This window comes from Pelophylax lessonae (assembly GCF_965119305.1).
Source record: "Pelophylax lessonae genome assembly, chromosome: 4".
Classification (NCBI taxonomy): Eukaryota; Metazoa; Chordata; class Amphibia; order Anura; family Ranidae; genus Pelophylax; species Pelophylax lessonae.
This window is the reverse complement of record NC_138771.1, coordinates 484,266,718-484,285,586: the sequence shown is the minus strand read 5'-3', so window position 1 is coordinate 484,285,586 and position 18,869 is coordinate 484,266,718. Positions and strand designations below refer to the sequence as shown.

The 18,869-nt window shown below is 46.9% G+C and overlaps 1 protein-coding gene across 8 annotated transcripts in view; it reads right to left on the bottom strand.

The window, feature by feature from the left end:
• The window catches only part of PLEKHA5 (pleckstrin homology domain containing A5), a gene marked incomplete at its 5' end in the record, with an annotated part of 271,030 nt that overhangs the window by 27,433 nt on the left and 224,728 nt on the right, over positions 1–18,869 (bottom strand). For all 8 annotated transcript variants that reach the window (XM_082255200.1, XM_082255201.1, XM_082255204.1 and 5 more), the window contains 3 exons: positions 5,944–6,093; positions 6,179–6,259; positions 18,102–18,164. In XM_082255200.1, coding sequence (XP_082111326.1) covers positions 5,944–6,093; positions 6,179–6,259; positions 18,102–18,164 — 294 coding nt within the window. The remainder of the gene's footprint in view (positions 1–5,943; positions 6,094–6,178; positions 6,260–18,101; positions 18,165–18,869) is intronic.

Genomic DNA, 18,869 nt, shown 5'->3' with positions numbered 1-18,869 from the left:
AGGGGCTTGCTGAGGCAAGAAATAGCCAGATTCACCAAAGGCACTTTCCACCTCCCTCCTCAACTTGATCAGGAAGCAAGGCTGCTGTGATGGCCAAGTCAGGCAACGACTCAGCAAGGGGGTGCTGACTAATGGGATTATGCCATGTGCATTCTGTACTATGTACGAGAGCAGAGACATTCTCTAATAGGTCTGCTATAGAAAAGAAAAAGGAGGAATGGGGAGCACCTGAGGGGATAAGGGGAGACTCCAAGTTGTAGAGATTGCGGTCCAAAGACCCTGAGGTGCAGAATTTTGAGAGGAACCCTGAATAACCTCATCCGGTCTCTGCCCAGTGTGTGCTGACCATAGGACAACCATATCCCTTCTGTCTAATGTTCACCATGAGGATGAGGGGATTCCCTGTGCGGTACTCACAACCTTGATCAATGCAGAGACTGTTGCTCCTGAGCAGAAGGGGTGCAGCCAATCTGTGGCGCATGACTGAGGTTACTAGATAACGAATGAAGGTTGATGCAGAAAATGAAGCCATAAATATTAGAGCAGATCAGCAGCTGGTGCTCAAGATGGTGGCCTGCAGAGGGCATAACTATGCAAACAGAATGGGCCACTTTGCATGAAATGTGTCATAGGACTTAGTACAAAAATCATATTACTATGTAGAAATAAGCACACTCTATGCTTATGGCTGTGCCAAATCATTTAAAATAGCGCACACTAAGCCATGGCCGAGTTTCCAGACATTTATCAAGCATTACCGTTTGGATCTCTTTTCCACTAGCGACCAGGGTTTTGGGAGAAAAGTGCTTCAGGCTGTGGTCCCTCCCTAGCATGGATGGTTTCTATAATGTCACTCATTAAGCCGTCCTGGAAGATGACTGGGGAAAAACTAAGTTTATACCTGTTAACTTGATTTCCAGGGATCTTCCAGGATGGCTTAATGAGATATAGGCTCCTCCCACCTAGCACAAGAAACACAATCCACATTAGTTTAAATACAAGTGAGAGCCAGAGACCCCCAGTAATATTTCATACATACCACCCATACTACAACATGTATAATAGGGCAGGAAGCAGCGTCATCCTGGAAGATTCCTGGAAATCAAGTTAACAGGTAATAACTTAGTTTATCCCCAGTCATCTTCCAGGACGGCTTAATGAGAGTGACATTATAGAAACCATCCATGCTAGGGAGGGACCACAGCCTGAAGCACTTTCCTCCCAAAACCCTGGTCGCTAGTGGATAAGAGATCCAGACGGTAATGCTTGATAAATGTCTGGAAACTCGACCAGGTGGCTGCTTTGCAGATTTGGATCAGAATAGCTCCTGCCCTTTCAGCCCAGGATGTAGCCAGGGCCCTAGTAGAATGGGCTCTAAGATTTTGGGGAGCTTGGAGCCTGGCAGATGCATAAGCCTTAATGATTGCAGCCTTCATCCATCTAGCGATGGTAGTTTTAGAAGCAGCTGAACCTTTTTTGTCTCCCGAGAATAGAAGGAATAGATTAGGGACTTTCCTCCATTCTTTGGTGCGCTCAATGTAATATAATAAGCATCACCTTACATCAATTTTATGGAAATCCTCTTCCCTAGGGGTTGCTAGCTTGTCCACAAAACAATGGGATAATGGTTTCCTGTGATCAATGAAAGTCCGTCTACACTTTGGGGAGAAAGAGTAATTCTATGGCTGGACCGGCGCTATCGGGCAAAATGGAGCAGTGTGACTCTGCTATGGACATTGCTTGTAGTTTACTGACTCTTCTGGCTGTGACCAGTGCCACTAAGAGCACTGTTTTGTAGGTTAAGACTTTCAATGTACTATCCTCTAACGGCGCCAAAGGCTGTTTGAGAAGATCTGAAGGACCGTAGACAAATCCCACGGGGGAAACGTATTTGACTCCGGTGCTCTACTCCTTGAGACGGCCATGATAATCTTTTTGGAATATGTTCCGCCAATTTGATATCTAGAAAATTGGACAATGCTGCCACCTGTACTTTCAACGTTTTGGGGGCTAGCCCTAGGTCTGATCCATTTTGCAGAAAATCCAATACTGCTGAAATAATCGGTCCTGTCATTGTCCTTCCATCAAAAGCAGAATTTCTTCCATACTTTATTATAGATTAAATTTTTATTTTTTGCTACTGTTTAAGAATGTGTTGATTACTTTTTCTGACAACCCATTGTTTTTGAACAGGTGCCAGGCCTTCAGAGAAAGACGGCTCGTCTGCGGGTGGCATAAATCTTCCTGAACCAGTAAATCGATCCTCTGGCAGCCTCCAGGGTGTTGCTATTGGCAGTTTCTGTAGAGCGGCAAACCATGCCTTTTTTGGTCAAGCTGGAGCGATCAGAATTACTTTCGCTCTTAAGGATTTGACTTTCAGAATCACCTTTGGTATGAGCCTGAACGGAGGGAAGACGTACAGGAGATCCTATGACCATGGAAATGCAAAAGCATCCAGACCCAGACTGTAAGGGTCCCTGTAAATTGAGAAAAAAATTTCTACATTTTGCATCTTTGGACGACACCACATCTCTGAGATTGCCTCAAACACTACTTGATTCAAGCTCCATTCTGTGTGATAAATCTTTTCTCTGCTCACTGCTCAAGAAATCCACTAGAAAATTCAGCTCCCCTTTGAAGTGAATGGCTGCCAGAGAGAGGGTGTTTTCTTCCGCCCATGTAAGGTTTAGCTTTGCCACCTTCATGAGGGAGGGAGCCGGCGTACCCCCTTGTTTATTTATGTAGGATACTGCGCGCCACATTGTCTGAACCAAAATAGGTCTTCCTTTTATGTTGGGTCCGAAGGAGAGAAGAGCTTTCCATACTGCCTTTAGTTCCCTTACATTGGAAGAGCAGGCGGCATCTGATCTCTCCCATTTTCCTTGTGTAGCCAGACATTCCATGTGGGCTTCCCAACCCAATGCACTCGCATCTGTTGTTATCCGGACTGGATTTTCCGGTGTCCAAAAATACACTAATAAGAGAGGAAGACCACCAGAGACTCCTGCACCCTGCAAACCATTCAGTGCACATAACACTACCACCACTAGTGCCCCTCCCCTAGTGTAAGGTAACAGCGCTGATGAGTCTACATCATTCCCCTACCTTAGAGCCAGGATCCACCTCCTCAGCAGCAGCCACCTCCATTGCAGGGAGTCTCAGGATTGCCGCTTCCTTATGTTCACCAGTCTGAATGAGCAGAGCCCTTGTCTGTCCCTGGAGGCCCCAGACCGGATCCTGTGGATTGGGAGGCTGAACCATGGTGCAGCGCTGTAATTCTCTCCCGTCATCCATCCAGGATAGCACCGGACGCCAGCTGCCCATAGGAGGATACCGGAAAAGACGCCTCCCTCCGGCGTTCCAAGCTCCACGAGTGTGACTGCCTAGGAAGAAGGGAGACTACTGCCCCACGCTGCCCCCCAGGGAATGGAGACTCTGCGACGCCCGCAAGGACCGGGTAAGCCTCCACTCTGGCTCCCCCCCTAATGGATACCATAACGGGAAGAAGGGGTCCCCCAATCCCCCCCCTATACCAAAGGTATCAGGGGACCCGAGTTCTCCAGCTAACCCTCCCAAAGGAATACTGCCCAGTTAAGGAGAGGCCAGGGTCGGGAGGCTCCTGCCACCTAGAACAGAGGCCTGTCAGCATGAAGTTTTCTTGAAGTGATCCTGTCTGGCCGAGGAAAGACAAAATACTGAGGGTCTCTAGCTCCCACCTGTATTTAAACTAAACTAATGTGGATTGTGTTTCCTGTGCTAGGTGGGAGGAACCTAGCTCTCATTAAGCTGTCCAGGAAGATGACTGGGGAAAAAAATGTTGCCCTAACCCTTCGACACTGCTCCAGGCATAAAGGTGCTCTTGTCGTAGACCCCTTTGTTTCCATGGCAAAGGAATGGGCAAAGCCCTGACCTCAATACACAAGGGCACCGCCATCTTCCCCAGATATAGAACAACAGGCAGGAATTGCCCGCTTCATCCACATTAAAAGGGCATACCTTCTCCTCCATGGAGAGGGCATTAGGGGACTGAAGCTACTGGGATTCAGACTGCAACTGGCCTGGACTTGTAGAGCACTCTGCAGCAAACTACACCAAATTGCACTGCTGCAATGAGGATGAGCCCTACACGTGTCCAGTGCTGGAGGCAATGTGACAGGGCAGCCCTGTGTTTTTCATGCAGTGGGCTTCAGGTAAAAATACCCTAAGGTACTGCCAATGGGTGACCATTCCAGAAGCTGCAATTCTATTGCCTCAGTGCTGCTGATGAAGCCAGGTGGAGAATTTTTCCATGCACAATATTCAATCCTCCCTTATAATCAAAATAATAAGCCAGAAACCTGCTCCCAGCAGTGAGAAGTTGCCCATCGCCTAAGGACACTAGTAAAAAACCAGAGGATTGCTTTGTGCAGGAGGAGTTATAGGGGGTGTCCATACAACTTTGTTTGCCAGTGTCCTTATCTGAAGGTGGCAGCACCAAACTCATGGTCAAGACTGAAGGGAGTCTGTGTCCTGTACTGCCTATGCCGATTAGGAAAGTATCTTAGCAAGGCAGCAGTTTTGCATTTAGTATAGTAGCACAGCTGTAGAATTTTACATATAGTATGTTCATATGGTAGCTGTATTGTAATTTGGAAGCAGCGTTGTAGTATGTATATTAATATGGTAGTAGTATTGCAGTATGTATAGTATATTCGTGAGGTGGTAGTATGTATAGTATACTGTATTAGAACAGTGGTAGAATTGTAGTATGTATAGTATATTAGTATGGTAGTATTTATACTACATTAGAATGGTCTCAATTTTCATTCACTGGCCCAGATTTCTAGTCCTATGCTTTAATATGTGCAGTGAATTATTGTTTATCACGAATGCATAGGTAACTAATTTTATATCATCACTAAAATAAGCTCAAAACAGATCAGGTTGAATCAAGCAAATTAGGTTGGCATGCATAAACAGTACAGTAGCCAGGGTACTTAACATGCTTCTAATTAAATCCCTTTGTAAAACTGCAATGTCATAATTAAGTCTCATTATAAAACTGTTGTCACCTAGTTGTAACTGGCCATAATAAACCATTTACAAGCAATACACTTTTCTGGCATCTGGCTCTACTTGACCTGAAACTGCCCTTTTCATACATCTCAAACCATCCTTGCCTCTCTAAATAAAGTTACCATATTTTAAATTCTGTTCCCTTTATGTCTGGCCTTGCTCTGAATGGCAGACCTTTCCTAAAAGCTGTACTGTAATTGCTATAGCAGATCTTGTGAATCATGAGTGTTAACTTTAAGCTTCGTAGCAGCTACTGTTTCTGTGAGCAAAAGTGTAACTACAGAGTAAACCAATCCCAGTGATGATAAATCTCTCTGATGATAAATGCCCTACAAGCTGGAAAATCTCTGTACAGTGGGAAACAGCACAATCTTAACAAAATGGCGGCAGTGGTGAGATAGAAGACTGCCACAGTCAAGTGTTTTCCTCATTTTAGGACTCTATATTAGGTTGTATTCATGCTGTAAACTAGTCACTGGATTGACAAAAGCCCCAGGGTGAAAAACAAATTTGTTTAGCTTGACCCATTTTATTAAACCAATTAACCCTTTATTTTCCAGATTTGTTATGGAAGTGAGACATGCACATGCTTCCTTTTTAAGATGTTCTGATCTGCATTGCAAGCATTTTTCAGGTATTTCAGTAATTCTCAGGTGTTTGAAAATCTGGGCAAAATGCAGCAAACAACAAGAAATAGCAGAGCAATGAAAAGCAGGTGTTAAATTCTCAGGCATAGAGAAACACAGACATGTGAATGGATCCCAGGATATACCACAGACTGAGACCTGAATTAAGATACAAATGCATGTAGTTGATTGTGCAAGACAAAAAAAAAATGTGGTGACAGAATGGTGAGTGCTGGTGCATTCAGAGGAAGGTAATCCTCACCGTGGTGGCCCGGGACACTTCCCGACATGTACTTAGCAGCCCATTCTGAAGCTCGTCTCTCTGTATCACCACATTCTGAACAGTTGCTGGATTGTCGGTGTTCATCTCTATCTCCTGGCTTGCGGACAGCAGGGCTTGTTCCAGGGTGTACTAGGAGGACATAAGAAACATAAAATCAGTGCCTGATACCAGCACGATAGGAACACTGGTCGTGACCCACAAATGGCAATCTTACCTTCTCTTTATGTAACTGCTGCAGCTTCTGTTCTAGAGCCTGGACCACTTTATCCTGCTCACATAGTCGGCTCAGCTTGGCCTGAAGGGAACACACAACTATAAATACAGCGGAAAGGTTGGGGACCCAGACGACAATATGACCATGTACACTGGGCAACTGAAACACTGTCAATATCTTTATGTTAAGAGGAAGCCCAAATCTTATGTATAGGTACTTTTCGAAGGAATTTTATGTAAAAGTAAAAACAAAAAGAGGAATTTTGACTTGCGTTTAAATTCCATATCTTGGAGTACAGTAAAAGGCAAAGTATTCAAAGACCACGAGTTATAGGGTCATACCTTCAGGTGACTGGACAGCTTTTAAGGACATGCCCACTGGGCACTTTCCCTGGACCCTACCTCACTCCGTGAGTCTTCAGTTTGGGAGCAAGCAATGCACAGCAACCCAGGATAGAAGGGAGGATAGTATGTATCCTGGACTGTGCTCCAAGTTATGGAATTTACAGGTTTTAAAACTCTGCTTATGTTAACCACTTCAGCCCCGGAAAATTTAACTCCCTTCATGACCTGGCCATTTTTTGTGATATGACACTGCGTTACTTTGACAATTGCGTGGTCATGTGACACTGTACCCAAATAAATAAAAAAATTCCCCACAAATAGAGCTTTCTTTTGCTGGTATTTGATCACCTCTGCTGTATTTATTTTTTGCGTAAAAAAAAAAAATATATATATATATATATATATATATATACACACACACACACACACACACACACACACAGTGGGTACGGAAAGTATTCAGACCCCCTTACATTTTTCACTCTTTGTTATATTGCAGCCATTTGCTAAAATCATTTAGGTTCATTCTTCTTCCTCATGAATGTACACATAGCACCCCATACTGACAGAAAAACACAGAATTGTTGACATTGTTGCAGATTTATTAAAAAAGAAAAACTGAAATATCACATGGTCCTAAGTATTCAGACCCTTTGCTCAGTATTTAGTAGAAGCCCCCTTTTGATCTAATACAGCCAGGAGTCTTTTTGGGAAAGATGCAACAAGTCTTTCACACCTGGATTTGGGGATCCTCTGCCATTCCTCCTTGCAGATCCTCTCCAGTTCTGTCAGGTTGGATGGTAAACATTGGTGGACAGCCATTTTTAGGTCTCTCCAGAGATGCTCAATTGGGTTTAAGTCAGGGCTCTGGCTAGGCCATTCAAGAACAGTCACGGAGTTGTTGTGAAGCCACTCCTTCGTTATTTTAGCTGTGTGCTTAGGGTCATTGTCTTGTTGGAAGGTAAACCTTCGGCCCAGTCTGAGGTCCAGAGCACTCTGGAGAAGGTTTTTGTCCAGGATATCCCTGTACTTGGCCGCATTCATCTTTCCCTCAATTGCAACCAGTCGTCCTGTCCCTGCAGCTGAAAAACACCCCCACAGCATGATGCTGCCACCACCATGCTTCACTGTTGGGACTGTATTGGACAGGTGATGAGCAGTGCCTGGTTTTCTCCACACATACCGCTTAGAATTAAGGCCAAAAAGTTCTTTTTTGGTCTCATCAGACTAGAGAATCTTATTTCTCACCATCTTGGAGTCCTTCAAGTGTTTTTTAGCAAACTCCATGCGGGCTTTCATGTGTCTTACACTGAGGAGAGGCTTCCGTCGGGCCACTCTGCCATAAAGCCCCGACTGGTGGAGGGCTGCAGTGATGGTTGACTTTCTACAACTTTCTCCCATCTCCTGACTGCATCTCTGGAGCTCAGCCACAGTGATCTTTGGGTTCTTCTTTACCTCTCTCACCAAGGCTCTTCTCCCCCGATAGCTCAGTTTGGCCGGACGGCCAGCTCTAGGAAGGGTTCTGGTCGTCCCAAACGTCTTCCATTTGAGGATTATGGAGGCCACTGTGCTCTTAGGAGCCTTAAGTGCAGCAGAAATCTTTTTGTAACCTTGGCCAGATCTGTGCCTTAAAGTGCAGTGCAATTACAGCGCAAAGATCAGTGAAAAAACTAATATCAATAATAAGTTGCTAGAATGCAGCTGTTCATAAATTCATAAGTGCAAAAGATAAGGTTCTACTCAAACTTTTTGAACAGCTGCATTGAAGTTCACCTATAGTTCAGTCAACACATTATATATATATATATATATTTTTTTTTTTCCTGAGCGCGGTACACACCTACCTTCAGATCTGTGCCTTGCCACAATTCTGTCTCTGAGCTCTTCAGGCAGTTCCTTTGACCTCATGATTCTCATTTGCTCCGACATGCATTGTGATCTGGAAGGTCTTATATAGACAGGTGTGTGGCTTTCCTAATCAAGTCCAATCAGTATAATCAAACACAGCTGGACTCAAATGAAGGTTTTAGAACCATCTCAAGGATGATCAGAAGAAATGGAAAGCACCTGAGTTAAATATGAGTGTCACAGCAAAGGGTCTGAATACTTAGGACCATGTGATATTTCAGTTTTTCTTTTTTAATAAATCTGCAACAATGTCAACAATTCTGTGTTTTTCTGTCAGTATGGGGTGCACCATCGGTTGGGAAGTTCGGGCGTTCCTCTGCTGACCACCCCATCCATCCGGGCATGTATATTGGACAATTGTATGCTGAGAGAGAGGACGTATTACCATAATCAGCCTGTATGACCCATATTCTATATGGAATTTTGGGTCCATTGTCTCTGGTGAGCGCATTCCTATTACCATATGGGTGTCGGATTTTATCACAATTGTCACCAATATCTATTCTAAAAGCCACCTTCTTCACGTGGGACTTTATTTCTGCAATCTTTTATGGACATTGTTTTATGGACATTTTTCTCATTACGATTTCAATTCCAGTCATGAGATTTCTAGGTGTTCATTATTCTAACTCTTTATTTATTTAAAGGTGTTTTTAGAATTTATGCATATATATCTTCTTAGCGCTACACCTAATTACCTATTTTTATGACTACTACCTATGTCTAGTTGAAGTGTTGGCTGCTTTTTTGATCTTAGAGTCAGCGTGGTTTGATCTCATTATTTTTACGTGTATATGATTGGTTTGCACAAAAGATATAGCGTCTACAAACTATGGAATATTAAAAAAAAAAAAAAAAAAAACAGTGCTGCGATATTGCGGCAGACAGACACTTTTTGGGGACCAGTGACACAAACTGATCAGTGCCAAAAATTTGCACGGTCATTGTACTAATGACTATGGCTGGGAAGGGGTTAAACGGGGTGATCAAAGGGTTAACTATGTGTCCAGCTAGTGTGTTTGTGTTCTGTGGGAGGTGCTTTTACTAGGGGGAGACATGGATCCTTGTTCTTGCTTTGCAGGAATACTGGATCCCTTCCTCCCTTACTGACAGGATGGCGATCTGCCTTGTTTACATAAGCAGATCGCTGTTTTGCCTCTGTGCTCAATGATCGGCGGGTGCTGGCAGACAGAGTCCGCGGTACCAGCAGATCAGCTCCCCCTGTGTACAATCACAGCAGGTGCGGGTAGTCAGCGGAGCGCATGCATGGCCTAGACCCGGAAGTGTGATCCGGCACAGATGTGCAACCTTGCCGCCATATAAGTTATAAGGGCAGCAATTGCTTAACTCAACAGTACAGGACACAGGCAAGGTATCCATAGACCCTGAGACGTCCCCAAGCAATGCAAGAGGAGGATGGGCAACAATTAGGCAAACAGAACAGTGCTAACAGGCCTAACAACAAGGACCAGGTAGCGGCCTTCAAAAGCTGGGCGTCCTGATGTCAAAATGCCTAGAAAACTCCCTGATCTGGTAGAATGGGCAAATGAATGTGAAGGAGATTTAACCATGACAATGTGAGCTTTAGCAATCAGATTTCTTATTCATCTCGCGATTGTGTACATGGAAGCATAACATGCATTGCATCAAGTACCAAGGTGAGCGCCCATGCAGGATCCAATGCCTAAAGCAACAATACTGGCAGGAAGTCATGGCATGCCTGATGACACGCGCATGTGCGAAATTCATTGAACTGCAAGCCATACCAATACCGGAAAAACCATCCTTTTTCATTACTTCCAACTGGTGGGACACACCTGGGAAGCGAGGGATGGTGCGGGACACACCAGCTGGAAAGCTGCACATGTTTTATGCCTATGTTTCTTAGCTAGCATACTAGTGCTTTTTTATGCTTATGTGCCCTGGTTTTAAACAAACATACTACACTATACACTCCCTTCCTGTGGTCTGTTTAGGAGCTTCTCTTTGCAGTGCATAGAGTGGGAGAGAGGAGCAAGGAAGATGCTGGAGGATATTGCCTTGAGTCTCTAAGAGGTGGATTTAGCTAGCTATATGCCTGATAGTCACTATGTTGGCCGAAGGGTTCTGGTGAGTGCATATTTGTTTTTGCACATTTGGTGGAACACTACATGGAGCACGATATTGGAGCACGATTATTTTTTTTTATAAGAGAACGGTGACTGGTTATATATGTTTTTTGGACATTGGTTTAGATCACTATACAAAATAGATTCATAAAAAATTGTGGGGTTTTTGTTTTTTATAAAAAAAAACTGAATTTTTGTAAAATCTTACCGTAAAATTCCTTTCTCTGAGTCCTCCGACAGTCGCCGCCCCTTCCCAAGTCTTCACCAATGGGTATTGACCTTTGCTCCGCAGGAGTAGCTAGGCAACAAGATTTGTTAATACAAAAGCTTTTAGCATAGACACACCCCTAGGGGCTGTCCCCTTAGTCAATACCTCCCTGCACCAGCATTTCCAACTCAGTTTGGTAGCATAGCAGTAAGAGTACACAAAAACCCCAAAAGAGGGGCGGGGGGACTCAGAGAAAGGAATTTTACAGTAAGATTTTACAAAAATTCCGTTTTCTCTTACGTCCTCCGACAGTCGCCGCCCCTTCCCAAGTCTTCACCAATGGGACGTCCCAAAGCAGTGTAGACCTGAGGGGTGGGAGACGCAGCCGCAGAAAAGCAATGCAGTACCCACATCAGAGAAAGGAACCTTACACACAGTAAGAGAACCAACTGGGCAACAGGAAAACGTGCTCAACAGGAGCAACAACCCAGGAAGAAACAAGTAACCCAGGGGTAAAACACCCCAACAGCCAAGGACCCAAAAGACAAGGGTCCCTAAGGCACCGCCGCACTGAGAACTTTACGGCCAAAGGAGGCATCGGCCGATGCCTGAACGTCCACCTTATAGAACTTGGAGAAGGTGTGAACGGACGACTAAGTCGCCGCCTTACACACCTGGGCCACAGAAGCCTGATGCCGGAAAGCCCAAGACGTACTCAAAGACCTGGTAGAGTGCGCTTTTACAGGAAAAGGAGGAACCCTCCCCTTCAAGGCATAGGCCTGCACAATGGTTTGTCTAATCCATTTGGCGATAGTCGCAGCCGACGCCGCCATGCCCTTCCGAGGTCCCTCAGGAAGAACAAAGAGGGAATCCGACCTGCGAAAAGGCTCAGTGGACGACAGGTAAACCCTGATCGCCCGGACAACATCCAAGGAATGTAAGGCAACCTCCTTAGGAAGTTTTTCCTCATTAAGACAATTTCCAAGACAATTTCTTCATTAAGGTGAAAATCCGAGATCACTTTCGGCAGAAAGGATGGGTTAGGTCGCAGGACCACCTTATCCTTGTGGATCACCAAGTAGGGAGAGCTGCAGGACAAAGCCGCCAGCTCAGACACCCTGCGAGCCGACGTGATCGGCACCAAAAAGGCCACCTTTTTGGACAACAGGGGCAACGAGATCTCCCTGATCTTTTCAAAGGGAGCATGTTGCAATACGGACAGAACCAGGTTCAAGTCCCACGGAGGCAAAGGCTACCTCTGTGGAGGGGCCAAATGGCGCACCCCTTGAACAAAGGTGTGGATCAACGAGTTTGACGCCACAGGGCGCTGAAAAAAGGACGGCCAGCGCAGAAATCTGGCCTTTAATCGTGGCCAACGCCAAACGCTGGTCCACTCCAGTTTGGAGGAAAGCCAACACTCTGGACACCGAGTATGAGCGAGGGGAAAACCCCTTGGACTCACACCAGGCAAAGTATGCTTTCCAAGTGCGGTAGTAAATCTTTCCCGAAGAGGCTTTTCTAGCCTTGATCAAAGTGGGAATGACCTCAGGGGAGAGACCTCTGTCCTTCAGGACCTGGCTTTCAACAGCCAGGTCGTTAAAGCCAGCGACTGTAAAGCAGGATGGAATATCGGCCCTTGAGACAGAAGGTCTTCCCGAAGCGGCAGGCGCCACGGAGCGTCGACTGCCAGATTTACAAGGTCTGCGTACCAAGACCGGCGAGGCCAGTCCGGTGCCACCAGAATCACCGCGTGCGGTTCCGAGGCTAACCTGCGAAGGAGCCTGGACAGCAGCTGAATCGGTGGAAAGGCATACATCAGACGATACGGATGCCAGGGCGCCACTAACGCGTCTTGAGGCGTCTGCCTGAGGATCGCGCGTCCTTGCCACGAACCTTTCCACCTTGTTGTTTAGACGAGACGTGAACAGGTCCACATCTGGGGAACCCCACTTCGCGCACAACATCTGGAAGACATCCGGGTGAAGGGACCATTCTCCCTGGTCCAGGGTCTGGCGACTCAGATAATCCGCCTGCCAGTTCTCCACTCCCGGAATGTGAACTGCTGTTATCGCCGGGACGTGCGTCTCGGCCCAAGACAGAATGTCGGCCACTTCCCGAGCCGCTCGGGCACTCCTGGTGCCCCCTTGATGGTTGATGTAGGCCACCGCGGTGGCATTGTCCGTCTGAACCCGAACCGGACTGCCCTGAAGCCGTTCCGACCATTGCAGAAGGCAAAGCTTTATCGCTCGCAATTCCAGAATGTTGATTGGAAGGGAGGACTCCTCCTCCGACCACGTCCCCTGGGCGGACAGATTGCCCAGGACACCACCCCAGCCCGTCAGGCTGGCATCCGTGGTGACCACCGTCCACAGCAATGGACGAAAAGACTTGCCACCCGACACTGCCGGGGACTGGAGCCACCACAGAAGACTCCGTCTGGTGCGGTGACTCAACGAGATCCGCAGATCCAAGGACTGCGGACGCCCGTCCCACTTGGTCAGAATCTCCGCCTGGAGACCCCGCGTGTGAAACTGGGCAAAGGGGATTGCCTCGAAAGCGGAGACCATCAACCCCAGACATCTCATGCATGTCCGGAAGGACGAGCTTTGGTTGGCCCTGAGGGCCCCAACCTCGTCCTGAAGCGTCCGGAGTTTGTCCTCCGGAAGGAAAACTTTCGCCTGAACAGAGTCCAGAACCATCCCCAAATAGGGAAGGCGAACCTTAGGACACAGAGTCGACTTCGGAAAGTTTATTGTCCAACCGAACTCCTGCAGCGTCTGCACCGTGGTGGACAGGTCGGCCATCAGGCTCTGGCTGGCAGTTGACCGTATGAGGAGATCGTCCAGATACCCCAAGACCGCAATACCCTGTGCCCGCAACAGGGCCAGGACCGGCGCCAGCACCTTGGTAAAAACCCGCGGAGCCGAAGCGAGACCGAAAGGTAACGCCACGAATTGGTAGTGTTCCTCCGCAATGGCGAATCGAAGGTACCGTTGATGACCCTCGAAGATGGGGATGTGTAGGTACGCATCCTTCAGATCGATGGAGGCCATGAACTCCCCTGGACTCAGGGCAGCCACCACCGAGCGCAGGGATTCCATGCGGAACTTGCGCACCCGCACAAAGCGGTTCAGAGCTTTCAAATCCAGAATCGGACGCACCTTGCCCTCCTTTCTGGGCACAGTGAACAGATTGGAGTAAAACCCCCGAAATCTGTCCCGATGAGGCACCGGAACCACCACTCCTTGGGTCCGCAGGTCCCGCACCGCCAGGTGCAGATCCTGCAAACGCTCCGGAGACAGCTGAAGAGTTGAGGGAAAAAATCTGCCCGCCGGCTGAGAGAGAAATCCGATCGAACGATTTCCTGAACCCATCTGTCCTGAATGCGGATCAGCCAAGGTTGGAGGAAACCGCGCAGACGTCCCCCCACCCCAGAAACGGGTGAGGGCGTCCCTTCAGGCGGAACTAGCGTGGGTTGTGGAACCAGACTGGCCGGATTTTTGCTTACCCGCCCACGGCTTCTTCTGGGAGCCCTGGCCCTTGAAGGGCTTGCCCTTGGATTGTGACAAGGCAAGAAAGGACCCCTGGGAGGGCCTAAACGAGGGATTCCGTTTTCCACGGAAAGACTTGTGCTTGGAATTCTGGGGTAAGAGTACTCTTGCCCCCAGTAACCCCCTTAATCAGAGTATCCGAAGCCTCGCCAAAGAGGCGAGATCCCACGTAGGGAAAATCCGCCAACGTCTTGCGAGACGATTGGTCCACCGACCAATTCTTCAGCCATATCAGGCGACGGTTGAGCATCGCCACGCCAGACAGGCGTGCAGCCAAAGGAGCCAAATTCAAGTCCGCATCACACAAGTACATGACGCCTTGATGGATTTGATCCACCATGGCCAATGTGGTAGGCGGAGCCGAAGCAGCGCCTGAGCACCTTCGTCCAATCGGCAACCGCCTGGGCCGCCATAACCGAAGCAAAAATAGGTTTTAGCATAGAACCAGCAACCATGTAGGCATGACGGGCAAGAGACTCCAACCTCCTGTCCGTAGGGTCCCGGAAAACCGGGGTATCCTCAGAAGGAATCGCAGTAGCTTTGTTCAAAACGGCTACCGCGTGATCCACCTGAGGCACCACACACCAACGCTCGTCGGTGGATGGCGCAAACGGATAAAGCAGTTTAAACTTATTCGGCACTGTAAAGGGCTTCTTTAAATTGTGCCACTGCTCATTAACTGTATGGTGAAATTCAGCAGGGCAGGGAAAAACCTGCGCAGATTTGCGAGTCCTTTGCGTCCCAAAGGAGGACACCCTAGCAGGAGGAGCGGGCTCATCCTCCAAGTACAAAGTATCCTTAATGGAGGCGATCAGCTCATCCACGAGTGCAAGCTCTTCAGGTGAGCCAGGGGGAGAAGTATCAACCCCTTCCACCTCCGCCTCCCCCTCAGACCCCACGAGGTCCAGAGATGAGCGAGACCCTGAGAAGGGCACGCCAGCCCCAGCAGCCACATCGCCCTCTGAATCAGAGGAAATGGATAACCTGGCCCTTTTTGCGGATCGTTCAGCCATCAGCATCTGCACCTGAGACACCAAGGATGCCACAAAAGTGGCCAGATCAGCCCCCTCGGGGGGTGCAGAAGCCCCCTGGTCCCCCACCAGGGCGGGGGGAAACTTGCTATCCTGAGAATCCATGCCCACAGAAATGAAAAGGGGTACTGTCCCTTTAACACCACGGCGAGCGCAGCCCACCGCACACTACTGCATGCACCGATCCCGCAGGGATAGAGAACACTGAGCAAGGAATGACAGGACAATGAAGGAAAAACCTGGAGAGAGCACAAACAGGCTGCTGCCACCGATCGCTGTCCCAGAGAAAGAGGAAGTGATGCAATAACCGGCTGACTTATATAGCCTATAAAGGCTCCGCAAAAATGGCCGCTCAGGCTGAGGGACCGAGGCTACAAGAAAATGGCGCCGACATGTGCTCGAGCGAGCGCGGCCCGCCAAAATGGCGGCAACCGGCGCCAAAACACAGCGCTGTACAGAACAGGGCCATCCATAGCAATTACTGCAAAAAGAAATGGCGGGCCGCAATAGCGGTCGCCGCTCAGGCATGTCTATCTAATCTGCCCCACAGAACTCACAGCAGAGCGGGAGGGCCCCCCCCCTCGCAGCCCACAAAGGCATGAATCCATACAGGGATCTGACAGGGAGCCCGCATAGCACACAGACATGAGGGTACACACAGCCACAGACTGACACCCACACAGATGGTCCCCACACAGAAGGTGCTTACCGTACCGGATGGCGTGGGGAGCCTTCTTAAGCGACAAACCGCTATCAGGATGACAGGGAGTGCCGCAGCCAGGACGCAGTGGACCGCAGCACAAGACCGCAGAATGGCGTCCAGTGAGGTAGCCACCTCACAGGCAGCATCCCTGCAGCGAACAGGGATGGGTCGTTCATGGTGCCAGGGCGAACCATAGCTGAACGCTCGATGGCAGGCTGGGGATCCATCTGGCTCTCAGCCCTGGTATCCAGGGCGGCCAGTCCGAGACCCAGCTTCGCATGATCATCTTCATCTGAAGATCCCTAAACTAAAGCTGACAAAAACAACAGCTAGTAAAGAAAAGAAGAAATACTTGAAATAAAATCAAAAAAGGGTAGAAGGCTGAGACTGAAGCCCCAGCACAGGAAAGCCTGCTACTCCTAAGCTAGGCAAGATCAAACTGAGTTGGGAATGCTGGTGCAGGGAGGTATTGACTAAGGGGACAGCCCCTAGGGGTGTGTCTATGCTAAAAGCTTTTGTATTAACAAATCTTGTTGCCTAGCTACTCCTGCGGAGCAAAGGTCAATACCCATTGGTGAAGACTTGGGAAGGGGCGGCGACTGTCGGAGGACGTAAGAGAATTTTTTTTTTTTGTATAGTCCTGTATTATTGATCAGGTGCACTATTATTTATGTAATATTGATACAATTTTGCTTGAAATAAGAAGGTAGCACCCACTTTGTTTTGTATAGTTTGACATTTTTTGTATCCATCCCCTGACTTATGCCTGTCCACAACTTTATCCCAGATATCTTTTGACAGTGCCTTGCCACCCGTAGTTGATTGTTTGATTCAGTTGCACTATCGGGACCGAAATGTTCCAGGAAAGCTCTTTTCATGCAGAGCTAATTAAAATGACCACAGCTGATCACAGTTGAAAGTTAAATGGCTTTGTTTGCCATTGAGAAGGTGATTAGCTATACCTGATTGAGTTTATAAGTTATTTTCAGGAGGGGAGCGATCCTTTTTTTCAACTCAATGATTCCGGTTTTGAATTTGTTTTTCTGACATGTTGGGGTTATATCTTACACTTGGATGTTATAAGTTGCACTAAGTAAATACAGCTGGATTAAACAAAAACTGTGTCTTCATTTCAGGCTGAAAAGCAACAAAACTAAACCCACAACAGTAAAAAACAGTCTGTATATGCAGTAAAGCATGCTTGTTTAATTGTAGAACCTAAGGGGTTAATCCTCTGGATCAAGCAACCTTTTTTTTTTTTACACAATGCAGTTTTCTTTACACCTCCCCTTCTTCCACTGTTTCCAATCTATCTACTGATAGAACAGAGCCTTGGGTGAAAGCTGCATATTCTCAGATTGGTGTGCATTGCAAGAATTTTTATTTTTTTCTTGGGAGAGTGCATGTGATCAGCACAGGGCCAATCAGCACTGTCCAGACAGAGGGGCATGGGTCCTGCAGCCTCACAGAACACTAGGGGGAGAATGAAAACTCCTACAAGCTTTAACCAAGTCCCAAGACTGCTCCAACTGCTGATGAGAAAAGGTCTTTAGCAGTTTATATTTACTAAAATAACTCCATTTCCGTTTACTGTGGAAGACAAGATATAGGTAATGCGGGGTCCTGGGTTTAGTAACACTTTAACAATACAAGCAATGCTTGTATCTGGTGCATTATCCAAAGCTATAACTTCCTAAATGTATTTAACATTGACATGATATCTACGTTTCGCGTGGCCATGGATATCTTGTATGGGACTAGAAAAATCAATATTAAACTACCCCGATTAAAAAGAAAGGTCTAAAACTGGATGCAATGTGTGCTAGGTTTTGTCGGATAATAACACATTTTTTTTATTATACAATATCCTGTCATAAATAAGGTTCTGGGAGCGAAATGAAAAAAAAAAAAAAAGAGTGCAGTTGGTACATACAGATGTGGCTATATTAGTGCACTGCATAAGTAGCCATAATATAGGCAAGGAAAATCAGGCTTTGGCCTTTATCCTGCATAGTAACCCATTTCCAGTGTGACATACTGTATGTGTGGGCAGGAGATTAGCGTACTTACATCTACGTCGGCCTCCTCGGAGCGGTGTTTGTAAACTGAAGGCCGGCACTCGTCCTGAGTCATCTGCAAGGACACAACGAAATGTGAAACTTGGAGAAAGCTACAAAGTCAAGCTACACAGACAATCTGGATCATTTGCAGCATGAGATTAATTTATCTTTATTTGCTAAATAAACACCCATACCTGGATGTGTTCTATAAGGTTTTTGCCATCACAAGGGTAATCTCATACTATAAAGTGATACAAATGTCCCGCATAGCTGTACCCCTATATCCTAAACTGCAAAACATCTTTCTGGAAGATCACAATGGCAATGGGACAACAGCTTGTACCGCCAATACACAAACACATCAGCAGGATGGAGAGAAAAGCGGAGAGGAGATATCATTCTGGCCTTTATATGCCTAAAAAAATGTACAGATTCCATCAAATCCGCAATATCTCAGACCCACCACCAACAAAAAAACCTAGCGATGACAAGGTAGCTCTTGAGTGAACACGCCGTAATATTGCCACAAACACAATGAATAGGGAAATTTTACTCCAAGGTAAAACATCCGTAATCATTTTGCAATTAGGGAACGCACGGAGGCCAATTTATAATAATTATCATTGCTCTTCTCTCATTAAAAATGGGTTTCCAGTAATACACACATTTATAAAACTGTGTTTTAAAACTAAGGTGGCAATAACTTCATTTTTCTGATTGATTGTACCAATTACAAATTTTCTGCAAATGTGTATAAAATGCTGCAGATAATTTAAAG